This window comes from Eutrigla gurnardus (assembly GCF_963514095.1).
Source record: "Eutrigla gurnardus genome assembly, chromosome: 9".
Taxonomy (NCBI): Eukaryota; Metazoa; Chordata; class Actinopteri; order Perciformes; family Triglidae; genus Eutrigla; species Eutrigla gurnardus.
In genome coordinates this window covers 17,591,077-17,613,244 of record NC_139923.1, presented here as the reverse complement: position 1 = coordinate 17,613,244, position 22,168 = coordinate 17,591,077, and the positions used below count along the sequence as shown (strand labels likewise).

The 22,168-nt window shown below is 39.6% G+C and overlaps 3 protein-coding genes across 3 annotated transcripts; all 3 read right to left on the bottom strand.

The window, feature by feature from the left end:
- Positions 1-1,923: 1,923 nt before the first annotated feature.
- On the bottom strand, positions 1,924-6,543 carry fbxl22 (F-box and leucine-rich repeat protein 22). Its single transcript, XM_084016975.1, is given in 3 exon segments — positions 1,924-2,915; positions 5,961-6,312; positions 6,315-6,543. Coding segments are annotated over 3 exon segments (810 nt in total). The 5' UTR covers positions 6,424-6,543; the 3' UTR covers positions 1,924-2,566.
- A 1,183-nt stretch (positions 6,544-7,726) lies between these two features.
- usp3 (ubiquitin specific peptidase 3) lies at positions 7,727-17,302 on the bottom strand. Its single transcript, XM_084017793.1, has 15 exons — positions 16,886-17,302; positions 16,582-16,642; positions 15,691-15,828; positions 15,480-15,563; positions 15,174-15,255; positions 14,985-15,064; positions 13,846-13,959; positions 13,401-13,514; positions 12,947-13,096; positions 12,669-12,775; positions 12,458-12,538; positions 12,231-12,349; positions 11,975-12,088; positions 9,923-9,990; positions 7,727-9,301 (listed from the first exon to the last, which is right to left on the bottom strand). Exons 1-15 carry the CDS (start codon positions 16,974-16,976, stop codon positions 8,884-8,886), a joined length of 1,821 nt encoding a protein of 606 aa, XP_083873919.1. The 5' UTR covers positions 16,977-17,302; the 3' UTR covers positions 7,727-8,883.
- An 824-nt stretch (positions 17,303-18,126) lies between these two features.
- On the bottom strand, positions 18,127-21,813 carry LOC311018605 (inter-alpha-trypsin inhibitor). The gene is made up of 6 exons (XM_084017640.1): positions 21,494-21,813; positions 20,276-20,467; positions 19,572-19,748; positions 19,406-19,450; positions 19,157-19,235; positions 18,127-19,029 (listed from the first exon to the last, which is right to left on the bottom strand). Exons 1-6 carry the CDS (start codon positions 21,555-21,557, stop codon positions 18,939-18,941), a joined length of 648 nt encoding a protein of 215 aa, XP_083873766.1. The 5' UTR covers positions 21,558-21,813; the 3' UTR covers positions 18,127-18,938.
- Between the last annotated feature and the right edge of the window lie 355 nt (positions 21,814-22,168).

The following is a 22,168-nucleotide window of genomic DNA, read 5'->3' as shown; positions in this document are numbered from 1 at the left end:
TTACTTAATGACCAATATAAGATGCAATGTAACTGAATGTGTCAGAACAAAATGAAAAGAAAGAAGAAAACCTGCATTTCATGAAATGTTTTAGATGTGAATAGCAGATAAGATGAATTGTGGTTTATAGTGCAGCCTAGTAATTTCAACATCCATTCACACACTCGAAAAGCAGTGTATGGCGTTCTCCCGCAGCATGATAGGATGACATTCAACAACGACATTCACCCAGTCTTTTCAGACACAAACTGCCCTTTTGTTCATTACTTTCCCCTGGATTCCATTAGAGTGAAGGCTGGACATGAATACTTTATTCACAATTCAGATAAACTGGAGGAGCTGCACAAATAAGAAGGCATAACTTATTTGCATCAGTATTGGCGAGGTAACAAAAGTGCTGCAGCTGCCTGAATTGCGTAGTTTGCACAGCAACAGCCAGTGTTTTTAAGGACAAACATCTGGGTAACAGGTCTTTCAAGATTTTTATCTTTTCATTAAAAAGAATTTGCCGCTAGTGGAAACAAGCAAAGGAATTATGCTTTGATACAGCCGTGTCATTACATGTCTTTTGAATGGAGTCCTGTATGCAGCTGGATGTGCCTCAGGAGTCTCCGCACCTGGAGCGTGTAAATCTTAATGCCTGTATTTCTTAAGTGTGATAATATAATGTGTTGTCTGGCCTGTGTCTCTCTTTGTGACAGCAGAGTTTTATTATCCAGTTGGTTTTGGGGCTTTCTTTGTATATTAAAGAAATATATTCTTTGTGTGTGTGTATATATATATATATATATATATATATATATATATATATGTTCAGTTTCACAGGATTACTCTTGTTTTTTCTAGATGCTTGTCTAGTGCCTAAAAAGCCAAATGGAATTTTTGAAATTGATCCTGCAGCCGAAACTAGTCTAACATGTCTCTGCTTATTCTGTTCGATGTAACCGAGCACTCAACCTGGGTTGGGAAGGGCAAGCAAATAGACTTCAAATATAAAACTAAATATCACCAATCAGATCAATGGGACACAGATATCGTATATTGTTACTGAATTTTTCCCCTAAACATTTTGCATTATGATGCTGAAGAGGCGCATGTAGCTAAATATACACTTCCTAATCACCAGCATTAATGGCTCATTGTTGCCAATGGCCCTACACAAAATCCTGCATCAACAGATCGTATTAACATGAGTCATCTTTATAAAGATTCAGAGTCAATTTCAGAAAACAAATACTTTATCACAAAAACACACACTAAGTTAAACAAAAAGACAGTCAATAGAAAAACAGAGTTTGAGCACACATCGTGGTGGGATTAAAAATAGCTTGTTCTTCATGAAGTTGACTCTGTGTGAAACTCTATGGTCATTTTTCAGAGATGCAGACGGGGAGCACCACACACCAGCAGCATGCAATGCATTTGTCACATTGCATTTACAGAGAGAGACACTCCCCCAATCAACCTACTATCAGTCTTACATTCATATATATATATATATAACATGAATCAGGGGCTACTTTGCCCTCGGCAAACATCCTCCCAGTGCTGACATGTTTAACACAATAGAGACAGCACACACAGTGCAACACACCTTCTGTGTAGATAGAGCAGGACACCTCAGGGGGAGGTGTGTGTGATATTCTAATCCAACTATCAAATCTTATTAAAGGAATAGATTGACATTTTGAGAAATATGCTTATTCCCTTCCTTGTCAGGCATTAGATAAGAAAATCAAATTTTTAGCTGGTCGATATGCAGCCGGAGGCTGATTAGCATAGCTTATAGCATCAAGACTGAAATGAGGAAACTGCTTGCCTGGCTGTAGCTTCATATTTAACTGCTGTAGCTTCATATTTAACCTAATGATTACCTAATGACCTTGTTAATTTGGGAAAGTCGATGAGGTGGTCATAGCAATATGACCACCTCATCGACTTTCCCAAATTAACAAGGTATTCCTTTAAGAAGGGAATTGTATAATTGCACCATTAGGAATTACTAATAAAACTATCTGTGTAGACTAGGCTTGGGCTGATTTAAACATTTTCAAACCGGTCTGATAAGCTAAAGACCGGACCGAACCAGTTATACCACCCTTTCCCACTAGGCGTCACACCTGCCATAGTAGACCCTCCTGAGTGATACATACATTTTTTTACACAGAAGATCGCTCCGTTATCCCGGAAAGGAGAGTCAAAAATATGACGCGATCGTACCGTTTATAACTGGTTGGATTTAGTGCCGTGACGCCGTCGGTTCAACCGGTTTGCATAAATCAAACCTCCGAACCGAACTGGTGAAACCGGGAATCGGCCCAACCCTAGTGTAGACACTATAAGACTTTGTGTCTGGAATTCTACCTGGTGAGGATAACATGGAATTGAGACAATATAAAAGGCATGTCTTTGTAAGGAAGACTCATATTCAACACGTGTTGTATAAAACATTATTAAAAAAAGGATGCAAAAACACATCTATTAAATACACATACAAACAGAACAAATGCATCACAGTCAAGTCCAAAGTTAGAGAAATGCCCTTCCTTGTGGTCCAGCATTTCCATCAGGAGAACAGCAGGACCTTCTGCAGCGTCCTCCTGAGTAGCACCTTCTCCTCAGGTTTACTGTCTGGGATCATATCAGCGCTCCTCTCTGCACTCAGCTGGATGCGTGGCCTCTTCTCCCTGACAGCCTGCAGGCCTGCCTGGGAGATGTTCCTGCAGAAGTCCACCTTCACCTCCTCCAGACGGTCTCCGTGAGCCGCCACACCCTCCAGGCTGCAGTCGGTGATGCGGACGCAGTTCTCCAGGTGGAGGTGGCGCAGCTTCCTGCAGCTCTGCAGCACCGAGATCACATCCTGGTCAGTGATGTGTCCACAGCCAGAGAGGGTTAGCCAGAGCAGGTTGGGACACCTGTGGCATAGAGCAGCAGAAAGTGACATCAGTCATACAAGTTTAAACAATGATGGCGTAAAACCCAAAGAGGACCTGTTCTGTGTCATCTTTACTCATCACGCCTTGCGGCATATTGAATAGCGGGAAGGGGATTAGCTCGTTAAGTCTTAAGCAAGCATTGCTGTTTGCCGTGTGTGTTTATCTTCAGATGAATACTCTTCAGGTCTCTTGAATGGAATCAGGTATCAGAGGAGAACATAGAGATCGGGGGCCTGATCTGAGTCATGTGTTAGTGATCTAAACACCACTACTGTGAGGCAGCAACATGATCCATTTAACAAAAGAGCAGTTTAAATCCGAGACCAGCTATCTCTTTCTTTCTTCTTTTCTTCTTTACAAGCTACGTGTTTCTGCTTTTGTGAATACATGGAGTAGGGAGAACAACGCCAGGATGTTGATGATAATGCCTTTGCTCATGCTCAATTGTATAGGAATTACTTCTTAAAAATGAAGGTGAATTGTTGCAGTGAAAGGCATGTTCACTGCATATTTCCCCTCGGTATCAGGAGTGCACTGCAACCTGCTGGCAGGCCGGCAGCACTGAGCCGGCAGGCAAATACTCCATAGGCTACAGAGGATCGAGGAAGTCATTCACGTTCACTGATGCAGCTTACATAAAGACTTACATAATCTTACCACTTTACCACATGTGAGCCAAACATATCCCGGTTGCCGGCAAGTGTTGAGGGCGCTGCCCCAGTAACCTCTGAGCATGGGGGTAGCACAGTCAATCCACGTGCACTGTTGCCTTGGGACAATGTGGGGCTTTATCAGCGGATGTGACTGCCTGGTATTGACTTTAACCAATTCCAAAAAAAAAAAGAAAAAGAGGAGGCGGGGCGGTGGAATGACAACAGCAGTTTCTAATGACTATACAGTCGGTGTGTAAGTGAATGGAGGTAAACATGACAGGAATAAAAACGTCATCAGCCTCTATTATATAATCCACCCCCTCACGGCACCTGCCCTCTTTTTGTGTTGATATTTTGTGTGTCGTTCACTTTTCTATCTATCTATCTATCTATCTATCTATCTATCTATCTATCTATCTATCTATCTATCTATCTATCTATCTGTCTATCTGTCTATCTGTCTATTCAGCTGACAACATTCAGATTTTACTATCTTCCCTCGTACGTATTTCCAAAATCATCTGTCAGCTGAAACTGTACTTCGTAAGCAGAAGTCGTATAACTTTATAACTTAAATAGTAGCCCAAGACACTGACTCATTTTAAGAGAGAAAGCATCCGTTTATTCAGATGGTGAAGGCCTACATGACATTTTGGAATGAAAATACTCTATTTACCCACATGTTAATTTATGTTGTATAACTCTTAAACTGTGACCTCGAGATAATCGAAATCAAGTAATCACATTGATGATGATTGATTTACTGTCGTCATCTGGCATTAGTGTAGCATCACACAGTAAACTAGACTATAAAGAGGCCCAAACGCATGCAACGTTTTATAGTTTTTTTCCATGAAGATAAAAAAAAAAAGAGAAAGACATGAGCCTGGCGTCAGAGTTTGTGTGGAGTCTTATCCAAGAAGAGGCAGGCAGAGACAGACGCACATGTTCATTCCTCTGACAGCAACAAAGAGCCAATTGTAGGCTCCACCTGCCTGCGTAAACCTCCAGTCTGCAGCTGACTGGGAGGGTCTGTGGCCAAATCACTCTTTATCACCCCCACAGCTTCTCTGCATCCCCGCCCACTTTGTCACGTGCACTTGCTCTCTACTCCCTCAGACAATTTGGGAGGGTTTATCAGTATGCAATGAGTGTGCCTTAAGGGCGTTGAGATACAGCACCCAGACAAAGTAGGTGGTGCTAGTTTTGACTGGGCTCACAGCTCTCGTGTCTTGTGTCTCGAATTTCACAATACAGGAAATCCTCACAGGGTCATACACTGAGCCAATGAGCCAGCCCCTCTTCCCTCCCCTCGTCCAGGCCAGCTGCGGTGGCCAGACTCCCTCACATCAACGGTTATTACTGGCTGCCTTGAAGAAATTACCCAGAGACCTCATTACGCCTCTCAAAGCTGAGTCCTGCATGCAGCCAGCCACGCACACCAGAGCCAAGAGAGATATGTTTCAGTGAAGTCCAACTATCACATCTTTCAACACATATCGTTTGATATTTGACCACAGGTATGTTTATAGTTTATAGAATCAGTCTTGTGTCCCACAGATGTGTCACTTTTTTGTCTCCAGCTCCGGGTACACCATCTGTTTCTAATGATTTTCTTCCCTGCTGCCTACAGCTAAACATGGCAGTGTCAGCAAGCCATGTGCCTCTAAATGAAAACAATTGTGTTCCCCGTGGTGGCTGTTAGTGAACCTGAAAAAGAATTATGTGACCATCCCCAAGACACATCTCACTGAAAATAATAAAGAATTTAAGGCAATAGTTTGGTGGACGTGATGACAGGAAAAACATAAAATACAGTGCATCTACAATAACATAACGTTATGTTCAGTTTTGGTGGAGAAGGAAGAAAAAATAAATAAAATAGCAATAGGCTACCACAGTGTGAAAATACTCCAGATAGTCCTGCATTTAAACCATTAAGTCAAAGTATTACATTTATTTAAAGTAGAAAAAGTATAAATTATGCAGAAAAATATGCTATAGAAAGTCATCATTTCATGAAAAAAAAACAGCTCTGGTTTCAGCTTTATGATTATGAATCTTGTCTTCATTTTAAGAAGTAACCCATAAAGGAACATGAAATAATCCTTCAGTTTATCAGAATAAATAAATACAATTCAAAGTCACCAAATGAGTAAATCCATGGTTTTAATCTAAAAAAAAAACTAAAGCTGTCAGACAAATGTAGTGCAATAAATATAAATACAATATGAGCCTCTGAGATGGAGTCTATGACATATAATATAAATACTCATGTGAAGTAAAAGTACCTCAGTTGTGACTACACAGGACTATATCATCACAGAATACATGACAAAGCAGGAGGGGAGAACCACACACAAGCACTCACATTCGGCAGACATGGGCCAGGAAAGTGCTGACCCGGCTCTCATGTTTACTGCAGATGTCCTTCTGAAACGAGCTCTTCAACCAGTCCTCGATGTTGCATACTTGCAGGACCCTGCTGGAGTACCAGCATACTGTCAAATAGCGCAACGAGGGTCCCAAGACGAAGTTGTCCCTCGTCAGCTGACACGGGGAGCTGAAGTGGAGTAGAGTCCAGAGATAGGGGTCCAGGAACACTTCACGCAGTTCGTGACAGGTAAGGGATAAACTCCTCCGGCTGTCCTTGTCGAGGAAGGAGAAAAGGTGGAGGAGGCTTTCGCGGTTGAGCTGGGTGAGCTGCATGGTGAGTCGTCCCAAGACAGTGAGGCCTCGTCCCTGCGGTGGCGACTGGCCTGCTGGTAAGCAGCAACAATGCACTTGCAGCCTGTATTGTGTGGCCCAGATACATGATGCCTCCTCAGGCACATGCTGGAGGCCTGTACATATAAGGCCTTGGATTGCAGGCTATTTTGGGAAGACAACTGGCAATGCGGTCAAAGATGGAAGTGTTGGAGCCATACGCTCCCTTTCCATCTGTCATGGCTCTCAACAGGCGGCAAACGCTGGACTGAGCCAGATGTGTACACTGCCCTGGCCTAGTTCTCAGGTAGTCCACACGAAAAAAAAAAAGAGTACAGCCCAGAAATACAAACGTCACCTTCACTGTGCTGAATGATGAATATGGTGACTCTAGAAGGCTGTCTTCATATTCTTTCATTAAAAAAAGTGTAAGCCTTGATGCCATTTTAGGAATCTTTAAATAGAAATGGAGCATTTTTGTGGGGAATCTATCAGAGGCAAGAGTATTTTAGTTTTTTTGTGGCCACTTGAAGACCACTTGTAGGACCTTATCTACAAGATAACAAAGCTTAATCATTTAATGACCTAAACCAGACAAACACTTCCTGTGATTGAAAGCCCCGAGCTCAGAGTAACCTGGGGCAAAAAAAGGAACATAGCGAACTATGACTCAGTGTGTGTTTAAAATTGCTCAATTGAAGCAGAGTACATAGTGAGATGGCAAAAAGGCAAAAATACCATTAAGTCTATGTCACCATTCTAAACTACATTACCAGGTATGTCCTGTTCCACTTGTTGTTACCAATCTCTTTAGGAAAATATAGGGAAATGCCAGTTTTTGGGAGGCTGATTACAGTCTGTACTGTGACTCACTGCATCATGATGGTCTTAAGCAAACCTCTGATCTAACAAACACAATGCAACGTGAGCTTATTATTAGCAGCTGTGATCTAGCCTCCGAGAAGAGAAAAAAAGGGTGGGGGGGGGGGGGGGGGGGGCACTTGTGTGTCATTAATGTGGACAGAGTAGCAAGCCCACAGCCACCTGTGAGCCGGCGAGGAAGAGCAGCTGTTCATCATCATACAGGAGTGCTTGTTCCTGCCGGAGTGAGGAGGCTGACTGGCTGGCACGTGTCCCGAGGGGAGCTCGTGAGTGTGTGTGTGTGTGTGTGTGGGTGGGTGTGTGTGTGTGTGTGGGCGGAGACATTCACTAGAGGGAAGAGGAAAACAACATTTAAAAAAAGCTTGCTAAAAATGCTCTCCCTCTCCTTTAAGGTTGTACTTATCAAAGGCTGTTTTCTGGTACAAGACACGATGAAGGTGTTGAGCATCTTGTGGTGCTCAACACAGCTCCTAACATGTACATCAAACTGTGTGTGTGTGTGTGTACACCATCAGCTATATGCTGAAAGAATTCCAGGCATAGAAAACATTTTTGATCAAGTTTTGTTTGTCTTTAATTTAGAACTGCAACCAATGATTATATTCAACATTAATGAATCTGCCAATTATTTCCCAGAGTGTCTGGTCTATATAACATCAAAAAAGTAGTGAAAATGGCCATCACAATTTACTAGAGCCTATAATAGTTTCCTATAATCGTATTTTTTGTCTGAAGAGTGGCAGAAGGTGAATCACAAAGACTGAGGGAGATTTGTCCTTTAGTGTGGAGGCATGATTCTCAACCTTTATTATTTGACTTTAATGGTTAAAATAATGGGGGGTTTATGCCATTTAACAGATTAGTAAGAGGATAATGACATCCAGTTGATAAAAAATAACTGCTTAAGAGTACTGGTAGAGACAAACAACCATGTCTTTACATCTACAAATTGGCCATGGTAATGGATTTGCTGGGTCACCACAAATGGAATGGTTTTCAGAAAGAGGTGAACTTGAAGGTTTGTCCACAGATTAAAAAAAATAAAAAATAAACACCAAACATTTGAAAGAAGATTCTCCATTGTATTTCTTCATGTTAATTTTGTCTGATACATCAATCTGGGTCTGTTTCTAAGCCCTTTTCAAATCAACAAACAATGTTACGGTCCAGCGTCAGTACGGACAAACAAAACAATTTGAGAATGATTTCTTTCATAAGAAATAAAAAAATAACTTTCTAAAGCCCTAATGAGCACTTGTCAGTCAATAAATGCATTGCATTCTGTAGCTTAAATCTCCCCTAATATGTGGAAACAGAACAAGGTTCTTAAGCAGTGAAATTACATAATTACAAACAAAAAAAAACTTATAATGTTACAATGACAGTGTCTTGACACAATCAATTTCTTCAGTCTATGCTATATTGGACCAACTGAGATTTTCCAAGGCTACAGATTTACTTCATTATTTTAAACAATCACCGTTGGAATCTATTACATATCGAGAAGTCTACCTCAAATGAGGGATAAAACATCAAGGAAATAAAAGCAAAAACTCATACTTAACAAACCTCAAGCAGCAAATTACACTTGATGCTGCCATGCCGGTCATAAAAAACAAAACAGTTGCACATACATTAAAATCAAGCACTGTGAGAAATGTGATTGAGGTGAAGCCAAAAATGGAGTGAGAGCTGGTCTGACAGAATCATTGTGCGACAGCTTGTATAGCTTGGCTGGCTTCCTCTGTTGCAGCCTTGTCTGAGGTATCCCTATCTGTCGCTGCCTCCATTACAGCCATGTTAGCTTTATGCAGTTGAGCCATGTCTTCACCCACATTTTCCAAGGCAGAATTATCTGGGGCTGCCACGTCCTGGGTATTCATGTGTGTGGCTGGCACATCCTTCAAAACCATGTCTGCTGCGTCCTGAGCAACTGCGTCTGAAGGACCACGGTCTGTGGCAGTCTTGTCTGAGGCCACCTGTTCAGTACTCTCCACGTAGAAGAGGATGTAGGCCTTGGTCTTCCTCACTGTGTCCTCATTGGTCAGAGTCACTGTGCTGTCATTGAAGTGGTACCATCGGCTCTCGTGCCTGCCATATGCTGTATAATGGCCTGATCCAACCCTGTAAACACAGACACACGTATCATGTTCTGCTGTCTGCCTTCTTGTAAGACCGCATTTATAGCTGCTCAAGTGAGGGACGCGTTCAGTTCAGCAGTGCAACATCGCCACTTAGAGGTCAACGGTAAAACTGCGAATAGTTCTTGGCATATCAACGCATTTCCAAGGACTGTCAGCCTAATGCCATTCAGCATTTAGTGAATACATACATTTTTAAACAGCAGCTGTCCACAAGGATTTTCTACAAAATTGCATCTGAATTGTTTATACAGCAACTACATGACTGACAGCCAACTGCAGTAGGCAGAGCTGATCAGCAGATTTAAAATTGACTGCTGCTCATTTTTTTCCTCTTCTCCAGCTGTAAATGTGCTACCGTGGTGACAAAAGCACATCTTGCATGCGCCTGAAGGCATGATCAGCTGTGAGCTTATGGCAAAATTCAAGGTAACACAGGGTGAGTCATTGATATGCAAATGATCATTGATGTATGCAGGAGTGTCTCATTCACTGCATGTGTACAATCGGGTAGCCAAACTCATTAAAACATGCAATAACTGGGATCAGAGTATATGATGGAATGGTGGCCACTATGTAAACCAGGATACTTAAATCTACTCACCCAGATCCATGATGCACTACGACAGCAACAAGGTCATACAGGCAGTTTTCTAGTAATGGATTCTCTGGCTGCAAACATAAAAAAAAAAAAGATGAGATACAACTTAAAGGAGACACTTAGAATTTGGACATCAATGAAAGCCTGAGGTCCCACGTAAAATTCTCTCTTTTCACATGAAAATTATGGTATTCCCAAAAACCTCAGTGCTTACAGTTTATATTACGTCCCTATAATTATCAATATTTAATTTATTATTATTTAGTATTTATTCTATTACTAACCAAATTAACTAAAAGGAATACTTTGAGTTTACACTAGTAAAGCAGAATTGCTTTTGAACAGTGACCCCTAGAGGCCTCTGAAGTCTCAGTGTAGACACTTGAGAGAATGAACACCTCAGAATGCAAGTATCTGTCAATACATGTGCTACACAATAATCTAATAAGAGCAGCATCAGCAGGGAAATGCAGGGATCACACCAGTGATCCAAATAAGAGCACTACAGACAGTGGTACTATAACACAGTTCATTCTTAATTAACTTTTCTTTCTTTCTCCATCAAAGCCCAATGATTGTTTTTCCATTGTTGATGCATCTGTCAATCTATCAATTCATGTATTGTTATTATTATTCAGTAATAGTTTTGTGTATAAATTGTTAGGAATCCATGAAATATACCCTCAACAATCACTCTGAGTCCAAGTTCATGTCTTTAATAGTCGTGCATCATCCGACCACCAGTCCAAAAACCAAAAATAATCAGTTGTCATAAAACTAAAACTAAGAAAAACAGCAAAGCCCCACATTGAGGCATGATGCAATTTTAAGAGAATTTCCATCATCTACCAGTTGTAGTGACTACTGGTCAGCCAGCAGAGGCCAACAGTCCTGACCACTCAAAACATGTTTTTGTCTGTCCGATGAATCTATCTTCAGCTCACTACAAGGGAATTTGGTTGAAGTAAATCACCAGTTAGGAACTATTGTAGTTTTTGTGTATAAAAAGACCTACTATATCTATATATTGTTTATTCTTTGCGCCGTCTGCGGCTCCTCTGTTCGTGCAGCCATTTTAATTTAGTCACATTTCCCATTACCAAGTCTAGCATTTCACTTCAAATCTTCCCATGGTGTGACTGACTAGTGTCCTGACTCCCTTTTTAAGTTACCAATGTATACCCCTTCATTACAAAAGGTTTTAATGTGGCACAAGTACATTTAAGTTCTTGTGGTATAGTGATGTTTCCATCATATTCAACTGAGGTGACACCAATAAAAATTCCACTATAATCTCTCTGCCAAACTTTTATTTTTCTTGGAAACTTCCATAAACAGCAGACACAGAAAAACGGAGATGTCTTGTTAAGTATTTAAGGGTGTTTTCACATAAAGTCCTCTTTAAACGAACCAAACGCAGTCCTCTTAAAGTGGACCAACAGAAAAGGGTTCGCTTCAGGGGTCTGAGTTCTCTTGAAGTTTCTAAAAACATGCTCTTTGCTCCGACTTTGTTTGTGTGAAGTGTGAAAACAGTCTTTGTCCGGCCGTATTGTTGTTGTTTTTTTGTTGCAAAACTGCAGCTAGTTTTTCAGGAGGCCTCTTACATTCCTTCACATCTCCCTAATATGGCCTACAAGCCATAACTATTTTCTGAATACACTTGTGTTGATTGGTGACCATATTGTATAACAATAAGTGAAGGGAACCATCAGAATTAAGATTTTAAATTCATCTATATAATCTGGAATGTGGGCCATCCTTATTGCTACAACCCTGGGAGAAAAGGCTAATCACCATTAACTTAAGCCCATTTTACACTGTGTAAATTAACCCAGCATCCCCTTACTCACTCCCTTAGCACTTCTCAAAAAGTACGAAGTGCTTTAGAGAGAAAAAAATTAAATACCAAAGTGAATGATAAATTAGATTGATTTGTATGAGTCCTTGGATTCCATGGATGAATACCATTTCCTCCCATGCCCTTTCTGAAATTTAACCATTTAAAAACTATATCGTGAAATTCCATGATCAGCATTTCTTCTGTTTTTAGCTCACCTCAAGTAAGTAGCCGCTCATGTCCAGGCCTTTCAGAGGAAATTCCACATAGGTATCGACCTTGTTTCTCAAAAAGGCCGTCCAATGGAACCTTTTCAGGTGCAAACACAAAACCTAATAATGTAGGAAGAAAAATTATAAAAAAATTATATCCTAACATAATATTTTACTACCTTGTGTTCATAAGATTAACCTTTAAAATTAGTTATAGAAACAAACAAAACAGGACGGAATTAAGGAGAATTTCTGTCTCTACCTTTGGCAGCTTCTGGATCCAGAACTTCTTTGTGGATTTCTGTCGCTTTTTACACTTATGGCAATAGTAGAGCTCCGTTTCATCAAGTTCTTCCAGGTCAGTGAAGCTACGTAAGCAGTCTAAAACAAATAGAAAATGCAGTCATTAATGTTAGCAGTAAACAATTAGAAACAAATACTGCCAAAAACTGCCTAATGAGTAATTGCCTCTGACAGTAGGAAACTAACCACGCAAGGTGCAGGTCGGCCCTGGCTCCTGGTCCTTACTTCTCTTTTGTCTAAACTGGCTGGGAATGTCCAAAGACAGATCTGAGTGAGAGAAAAAAAAAGAAAAAAAAAACTCTCACATACATCATAAGCAATGATGTTGACATGAAATACTGAGCCTTTCGTCAACTCTCTGTATGTGGCCAATCACAAAGAAAAATAGATGTCTTACCAAGAAATGGATCAAACTTCCGAGATTCTGTTCCACATATCAGGCAGTTGACTTCGTTCTGAAGTATGCCACCAAAATTGGATGTGACAACACTGGCAGTCCCATTTCTGCAAAGAATCAAAAAACAAACAATAGTTTTAATCAAAAAATGCATATTCAAAAACTTCTGGTGCTCAATCAATGCACAAGCAAAAGCATGCGTCTACTTTATCAATATAAAATCAACCGAAAAACAGGATAAATGCATACAAAGTAAGTGTTAGGTTGCGTGGGCTTACATGCAGCATTTGCCCTCTGCAGAGGAGAGTCTAACCCCATCCTGAGGTGAGACCGCGTGTGACGCCCCGTTACGACTGTACTGGAGCTCCCTGTGGAGGTGGTCTAGCAGGTAGCGCATGAACTCATGTGCGTCCTGCTGTTGATAGCCCCTGGACACAAAAACACAACAACTTTATATGACAGAGAGTTCACAATAGATGTTCCAGTGTGTGGTGCATACGCCATCTTCAATAATATCTAGACTATTAAAAATATAATACGCTTGAAAAGCAGCAGTGCGTTAGATTTACTGGCAACTAGAGGTGAGGTTACAATATGCATGGCTCATTCTAAGGTAAAGATAACACAATGATTATTAGTTTCAGTTGTACGCTAATGAAAACATAGACATTTATATTATATTACATTTCTTTAAACACATATACACATATTTTCTGCACAATTATGGCATACCTGAAACTTGGCATGATTTTCCATATAGCATAAAACAAGGAGTCAGGACTGAAGGCTGTCTGGCTTCCTTGCCATAGGGAACAAAGGGTTTTCCTGAACTCCTCCACCAAAGACCTGTTCAACATAAAGCAACCATGTCTCTATGCATAGGGTTTACAAAGGTATACTCAATATTTAACAATCACACCCACACTTGTGTAAGATTGTATTACAATGAACCATGTATTTTTCTTGTCATTATTAATTGTATAGCACTATTTCTGTACTACTCTGTGTGTGTCATTCTAGACAAGAATTAAGCTAATTACTACTGTTGGGAGCCTCATCAGAAAAGATTCCTGAGAAGGAAAGAAGGAGACATCTTCCGTGATCACTCACAAGTAACAATCTAGTTAATGTTTTATTGCTGGAAATATCATCCCATAAATCTAGAAGAGGACCTTACACACTGTTGTCCCCTTGGCTTCGGGTGTGGTACATCCTCCTTCCTGCTGTCTTACCACTGCGCAGAGCTACTGCAGGCAATTCCTTGAAATAGCAGCTGAACTGCTGAATGTTGCTGTCAAAGAAACACATTTTGTTAGGACATAATTTGCTTGTCACATAATGCTTTTATTTTAAAACGCATGCAGTTACGTACATTTGATGTGCGTGAGAGAGCGAAAGTGCAGAACATAAGCTAAAGTAACTTAGTAGCAGGATTGAAACTGCTTTTAAAAATGGGAAATGTGTTTTGGCAAGGCTGCTGATGAGGACCAGAGTGAAGATAGTGCTAGTATGACTATAGTCCGCAATATACTTGATGCATGTGTTCATTGAACTTAACTTAACTTCTCTCTCTCAGTAAGGTCAACCCACAATGCTGCAGCTGGTGCAGATTTCTGCAAGGTGTATCTGCAACGACCACTGCTGTATTGTATGATTGAATGAATAAAACCCACAATAAGCCCCCATCTAGACACGTATTGACTAAGGCACTTTAAAGCATACAAAACGAGCAGCAATGTGTCCCTAGCAGCCACAACCGGTCGGTTAGGTGTAGTGAGTGGGAAGTCAGCAGACAGTCATTGGTAGAATAGAAAAGGCAATGAAAGGTGTTGTGAGAAAGTGTGAGTCAAAGCAACCATGTCATTGATCATGCAGCCATAACAGGCCACCCAGAATATATTGAAGTTTACTGCAGCATAATATATACAAATAGAAGGTCACAGCCAAGAATAAGCTTCGTGGGGCATTTCAAGTCCGAGTTTTACACCTTACTGAAATTAATGGAAACTATGCCTGGAAAATATATTTTTTTAAATCTATGGCATGCTTTGGTAAATGTTCAGTTGTAACATAAAATGCCCTTGACATAGAGTAAATGCAACAACAAACCAGGATAAATTTGTGTTGCTGGGAAATTAGTCTTTTGACAGTGTCTCGTTTCCAAGCAGTCTACGTAACCCCCCTGACTGTGCCCCAGACTGTATTAATAAAGAATGACTGGTCGCGGGGCCCCCGGTCTACAGGGGCAGAGTTACTGAATCATGCTGCAAACCCAGTTAACCACCCACATACTTCCTCTTCAGTGCAGAGCCTTACCTGAGGGACTGTAGAATGGCATTCATGAAGCATGTGTTGCCTAAGTTCCGCAGGCCTGTAGCACCTAAAGCCGTCCCATCCTGTGAGAGACAAGTGAATCAGTCTTTTCTGCTAGAGCACAACCGTGGAGTGGCTGCAACTTACAGCTTCCTCTTTCAAAAGAAAATGATAATATTTTCATCCACTTACATTCTCTTTCAACAACTTGCCGTCTGGAGCTGGGCTTTCCTGAAGTTTTCTTTTCCTCTGTCTGTCACCCATTTGTGCTGAGCTGTAGGGCGAAAGCATTTTATCTGCACACTGCTCTTTTATTGAGCATGTTGTGAACATATTTTGCATGCATCTTTCTGAATAGACATTTTTTGGCAGATAGATCTGACTTGGCAAACACTGCCAAACTGTTTTACATAAGTTGGTAAGTGTTATGATGTTATAGTATAGCAATGAGGCAACACATTATCATTAAAAGACTTAATTGTTGAGATTTGTACTTACTTTTCTAAACTCTGCAGATGTTCCCTCACCTTCTGTACCTGGCCGAGTTTGGCATCATTGACAACAAAGTCATCACATCTGTAACTAGAAAATCCACACTAATCAATACACATACATATTTGAAAATGCAATGACCTTGACTGTGTTTATGATACTTTTGCAAGGCCACACAATGAGTCGAATTGCAGACATCAACCCCAAGGATACTAACCAAAATACGCTGTAGTTGCTGCAGTCCATGCAGACAGAATGATGGGATTTCTCTTTCTCCTGTTTCTCACCCTTCTTTTGACTAATGCCAACAACTTGACTCTCTTCAAAGTGTTTCTTTGCATGTCCATTGACATATCTGTATAGAAAGAGATTACTTTATGACACACAACATATAGAACTACCAGAAAATAATATAATATTTAATATTGGCCAAAAATGTTACCAATGAAACTGTCAAAAAACATAAAGTAGATATTGCAGTTTTTATCTAAAAAATAACTAAAGTGCTTCTAATGGTTATTTATGAAAGAAAAATCCCTGATTATCATTGAAAACTCCAGAGTTGTGAAACAATGCTAATGTTTTGACTATTTCAAGAATCCTCAGAGATTCTTACCAACTTCTGCTCTTGTCCAAGCAAAGATGGTAATTGAAATTACATATTTCCTTGTTGGAAGGTCTTTGAGGATGCTGGATATACTTTTAAAACTGGTACGTCTTGTCAAATGTTTTTCAAAGATTGTCAAAGAATAAATCTGTTGTGCTGTGACTTAAATGAAAGAGCATTAACTGGAAATGTATTATTTGTATTTGTTTTTCAACATATGTTGTTAAATAGGAGCACATGACCAGTGATGGGATGTAAAAAGGACTTAAAAGTGTATTTTTTCATTTCAGCTTGACTTTAAGGTCCACACGTAAACACCCCAGTGACCACTGACTGAGTTCTGGAGACTAAAAGCCTTCATTTATGTATTGCAGCCCATGGTTGTGTAATTGACTTGTCGTTTCCAAAGTCAAAATGGTCATCAAAAGCGGTGAGACTGAGACACACTAGTGTTGTATGTTGGCTATTCTGACTGTAGCCCACAAACCGGAAACAACTTACCTTCCACAATGGACCACCATACAGGTAAGGCAAATCCATGGACTTTTGTTAGATCTGCAATCTGAAGGGAAAACATGAAGAGTCTCATTAAGACAGTGTTCTGCTTTGACTTTCTTTTGAACCGACATTTCCTTCACGTGTTCATTTTGTTCTGCCCTTGTGATAGCGCGTGTTGACTTGCGCTTGTGGGTAGTTAATGTTACATGATTTAACGTTTGCCGACACACTATGTGGCAATATCAGCAAAGAGATCCAGTTACTGTTAGTTAACGTTACATGAGAGGATGACGAACACTTTTCTTACCGTTGCAACACCAGGAGAACGGAGTACCGTTAGGGAACCTGGAGGTATCGATAGGACAGCTTACGTTTGAGTTCAGATGAGGGCACTCCATCAGTTCACGATTGTGACTAAGTCGGCTAATGTTAGCAAACACCGCAACACCAACGGTCACAGGAACGAGGCAACTGACAATAGTTAGCCAATTAACCTATACCCGCTAGCTAACGTTAGCCGACTAACTACTTCTGCTCGCGAACGCACGTTTTCCTGTCTTTGCTCACGCTGACACGTTTGATAGCCACTATACGTGTTGCATAATTTCAGGGTACAGCAGTTTACAGAGAATAACGGTAATTTCGTTCCCACCCTGACATATTGTAAGTTAGAATAGTAACGTTAGCTTCAGTGTATAGGGGCACTACACAACTACTAGTACTGGCGTTTGCCACAAACAAATGGAAATACCTTGAGGAAGTGACGTAGTGTCTGCCGGCTCGGCCGTTTGCTAGCTACAAAACAAAGATGAAACACCTCCTGGCAGTTAGTTACGTTTAACTACTTCCTTCTTCGCTTAGAGATACCGTAGAGGAACCTGACATCGTAGTCTTTTATATCGGATGTATATCTACTGACAGTTGGAAGCTATTTATCCCAATTACGCAATTTTGTGAGACTTTAAATTTATTTAGAAGTGGCAGACTTGTATAGTAGCGAGCATGTTGTTAATGTTTTTGCGTATTTTTCGTTCTTTTGGCGCTGTGTATGATTCATGTCGGCCGATAGATATGAAAGCCCATTTCCGCTACTGTCAGAAAAAAACTACTGCATTTTTTCAAAATGATAACTAAGCATCTAAAAAAATGACTTAGTATCTCAAAATATTTGCATAGTATCTCAGATATTCTGAGATATTCTGAGATACTATATACGTGTCTCAGATTAAGTCGTTATTTTGTGAAAGTTTCTCATTATTTTGAGATACTATGTCATATTTTTAGAAAGTTTCTCATTATTTACTAAGGAATTATTTTGAGATATTAAGTCAATATTTTGAGAAACTAAGTCATTATTTTGAGATGGTTTCTCTTGTTTTCTACTATGTTCCTCACATATATGATGACTGCTAAAATTCTGCATTTATATGTAGTTTATCCGTCATCAGAACGATAGTGTATTGGTTCCAAGATTGAGTGACATGAACAGATGCAACTCTTACACATTGTTATTGGCCAAATATGTTTTATGAATATTTACACCACCTACAGTGAAAAACAGAAACACAAAATAATGAACCGCAGAACCATTCCTACAAAATAAGAGATCCCAGTGATTCTTCTGAAAAACTGCTTTTATATCCCAAATACAAAGCATAAGCATGAACATTTGATATTACAACTATAAATGGGAGAACATGTGCAGTGTTGTTTTTGCCACTATTTTGATGTTTACAGCTTAAAACAAAAGATTCACAAATGCTGAGCAGAAATAACATAATTATGGTGTACAGTGGGCATTGACTTCATAAAAACACCTCTAAATATATGTTGGGTTTAGAATTGGCAGGTGCCTTTAGAAGACAGAGAGTTTTCAGCAAATCTTTGAGCCAGGTGCTGATGCAGTTATATTTTGGAAACACTGAAATGGCTGCGAGACAACATCCTTCATTTGAGGTAATGCACAAACTGAGAACATGCACTTGGTATGATGCAGTTCTGCTCCTGTTCATAGTTATGTATTTGTCAGCTATTAATCTATTATCAAAATGGTTGATGTTGAATCAACTATCAATTAATTGACTAATCATTTCTGGTTTCTTTTGAGTACACTTTGACTGATTGGATTCATTTTATATTGCTGAATGAAAGTATAGAATAAAGCTCCCAGAAAATAATACAAGAAACATCACTTTGCATGTCTTGTAGGTGAAACAAAACAGGCTATTTTATATGTCAGTAAAAAACAAACAAAATTGAACTTAAATGTGAGTTGATATGTTTCATATCCAGACTAGTAGAGTTGTAATACAAAATCAAGCTGATGAAACTCCACATGTTGCTATTAAGGTGACACATTTTTATGCCATTTCAATCCCCTTATCCTGAAGAGGTGAGCCAGACTGGGGGTCTTTACTTTTCGCTGGTGCCTTCTTCTTGGGGTTCTTTTTCCTAAAGAAGTAAAAATAAACAGTAAGATTATCACATGAGAGTGGTCATCAATTGTAAGTAATGTTATTGCTTTTTAGTTAGAATACTTTATGTAAAAGTAAACAGTGGCAAAGACAAATAGTCTTACTTTGACTGGACAGTCAAGACAATCACAGTTATGAAGATACTGGCAACAATGGCGGCAAGCAGAACTCCACAGATTATTGCTGTTAAAGAAATGAGAATGATTCATGTAAATAGATTAAATACCAAAAAATTCAAACAACAATTCTATGTTTATAGTTGCAACCAGTTGTAGCCTGATGTGTAACATGTAAAAAGTCATTTGGATTAAAGCAAACCCAACTAAAACAGGGATCAGTGTGTGTCTACTGACCAATAGGAGTGTCTGGCTCATATTCCTCCTCTTCCTCACCATCATCTTTGAATCGAAAGAATGAACAAAAACAGGTTAAAAACATCATTGAATGTTAATAGTGTCATTACTGACTCCTTCGTTTTAAAACATGCAAACATGTGTACCGAGAGAGGTAAACGCTCACCATGGATGCCATCACAGGTGGCGTTACAGCTGGCCATGTCAAAAAACCTGTTTCCGTTTCCGATGCATCCAGTCCAGAGGAATTTTTTGCATTTGTCATGAACAGAGTCGTAGTAGTATCTCAAATACTTACCACTACATCCACCTGCGGCCTTTTTGAAGTGGCAAGCTTGGGACGCTGAAGAGAAATCATCATCCTCGTTAGTCACACAAGTGGTTGCAGTTTACAAAAATATATATAATTTTAAAAAAGCACACATTTTAATTGATTATGCCTAAACTGCTATCCTATTGGTACAACAAAGTGTTGGATGATTAAAACTGTATCAAGCAATATAAGCCTCAGGTGTATTTATTCTCATCTGCCATGAGTAGTCCTGCTCTTTCACCACTTGGTGGCGTATTGCTAACACTCATGCTGACACTGTCTTTCCCGCAGCCCCTGAAATAAATGAATAAGGTGGGAAAAGTAAAACTCAGTGTTATTTGTGGCTATTTAAAGGGCCTTTAATGGTCCTTTAGGCCACTACCCTAACTCTCATTAGCCAGTTGAAGTTCCAAAGTCCTCAGACAACAGCTAGGAGGACAGGGTTTTTTTGTAGACTGGGTTCATCTACATTTAGGTGATCTGTGAAGTTACATCATACATTGTGCATATTTAAAACAGGATTATTCTTTCATTAGAAGTGTTTAAAACCAGCTTACCGTCCATGGGGTAGATATTCCCTGCATTGGTGGAACAGTTTCGAATGCACTCTCTTTCATTTTCAAAACGGTTCTCATTTCCTCCTTGGCCTTTGTATAAGAAAGGATTGCACTCATCCTTAACGGGGTCGTAATACAAAGCAAACTTAAAGCTTGAGCCTTCACCTTCATCATGGGTCAGTTGACAGAAACCTGTTGGATGATATAAACAATACACTGTTAGAAATGTTTTATGCACAAAAGGTGATGTTGTGGTTGGACGTTGGCTACAGAGTAATCTGGTAAAATGACCATTGCACAGTTACTGTATGTGTTTCAGTGGAAGTCATCAGCACATAACTAATGTTTAACTAATCTCATCACCAGATACCCACTCCCTCTTTTTACAACAGCAATAAAAACAGTCATTTATGGTACATTTTCAGTCCTCCCACCCGTCATAGGTTTCACACAGGAGGAAGTGGTTTCAAATGGTTCTGTTAAAATCACTTTTTAAGCCAACGTACACTTGAATTTTTGTAACTAAGGGGCTTTTACTGGATGCTTATTCATCATTTCACAGCTGTGATGTGAGGTGAAGTTGCAGGTTGACAGCTCATCCTGCTCAGGCTCAGACATAAATGATCTCAGTGTTTCAAAGTTCGGAATTATAGAGGAAGGAATTGTCCACGCAGCTTAGTGCAACCGTTGTAAATAACATTTCTCAGAGACATGCAGTGAATACCATCATTGTTGGCCTCAATTGCAAGTTACAACATGAACATAAAGTCAGTAATGAAGGTAAAATACCATTATATCCTGCTGAGAGATGCAGCCTAGAGTTATACATAAAATACGGCAACCTGTTTTTTTCCATCAAGTCTTTGATTTCTAATTGAACATCACTTATACTTTATAATAATTCGTCAAATGTATTTAGTCTTCTGCCAATTTAACCGCCATGTTTCTCTAAAAGGGCTGAAGGTGAAACTTTATTTCTTTAATTCAGTTTGAGAGAGACTGAATCATTATATTCAAGTGAAAAACATTGGATCATAAGAAAAATATATAAAACACAATATTTTGCATTTATGTTTCAAAGAAAAGGCTGCAATTTTTCCCTAAAGATGAGCCTGTGTGGTAGGCTATTAGCCAGGCCTATTCTGAAAAGTAATCCTATGTTCCATAAACCCTTCTTTGGTTGCAGTTTCAAATTAAAAAGAAAATAGTTGAATGTACCTGGAATCGAATGGCCGATGTAGAATGCAGCAAATGCAATTCCCCAGAAAAACAGGTGCTTCATCTTGCTGCTTGTCTTTGTGCTGTCTTTCCTGGAGTGAGTGAAGGTTGTAAACTAGAGTTGGTCGTCATTACTGACCTTTGGAACCACATTTCCTTCGTGGTGACGGTTGCAATCGAAACAAAAGTTAACGGCAGTGATAGACATCTTCCTGTTTTTTTATAGCTTTATTATACCGTATAGGTAGGATGAAAGTATTTTTTTTTAAATATTACAGTATAACCAGATATAACTAGCTCCATACAGATAATATTGCTAGTGTTGGGTGTTGTGTTTGAAACAACTCAAGCCTCATACTGAGAACATTCACTTCCTGCTCCAGTTAAGCAGATACCTTGTATCTGCACAGCAGCAACATAAATGAGCATAGATTGCATATTGACTTATTATAGATAGATTAATTATTTTAATCATGAGCATGTTAAGACCATATGCACCAAAATGAGATTACCTGCAATTTAAATGACTGCAAATGCTACTTAACAGTTCGCAGAGGCCTTGATTAGAGAGCTTTTTTTTAAAGTTGTCATCCTCTTGTCATGGAGTTACCTCAAGGAGTTACTCTATCCTCTTATTTTGTCATTTTGGCCGATATATTCAAGTCAGCTCTCCAC

Bases quoted from the DNA above. Each gene is read 5' to 3' on its own strand.
- usp3 (XM_084017793.1), bottom strand. From the start codon at position 16,976: ATGGAGTGCCCTCATCTGAACTCAAACGTAAGCTGTCCTATCGATACC. The intron at 12,776-12,946 runs GTAAGCCCACGC...GATTCTTTGCAG, and splicing joins GCAGAGGGCAAATGCTGCAT to AAATGGGACTGCCAGTGTTG. The intron at 12,539-12,668 runs GTAAGACATCTA...TCTCTCACTCAG, and splicing joins GAAGTTTGATCCATTTCTTG to ATCTGTCTTTGGACATTCCC.
- LOC311018605 (XM_084017640.1), bottom strand. From the start codon at position 21,557: ATGAAGCACCTGTTTTTCTGGGGAATTGCATTTGCTGCATTCTACATC. The intron at 19,451-19,571 runs GTGAGCGTTTAC...TTCGATTCAAAG, and splicing joins CACCTGTGATGGCATCCATG to ATGATGGTGAGGAAGAGGAG. The intron at 19,030-19,156 runs GTAAGACTATTT...TTACTTCTTTAG, and splicing joins GTCTTGACTGTCCAGTCAAA to GAAAAAGAACCCCAAGAAGA.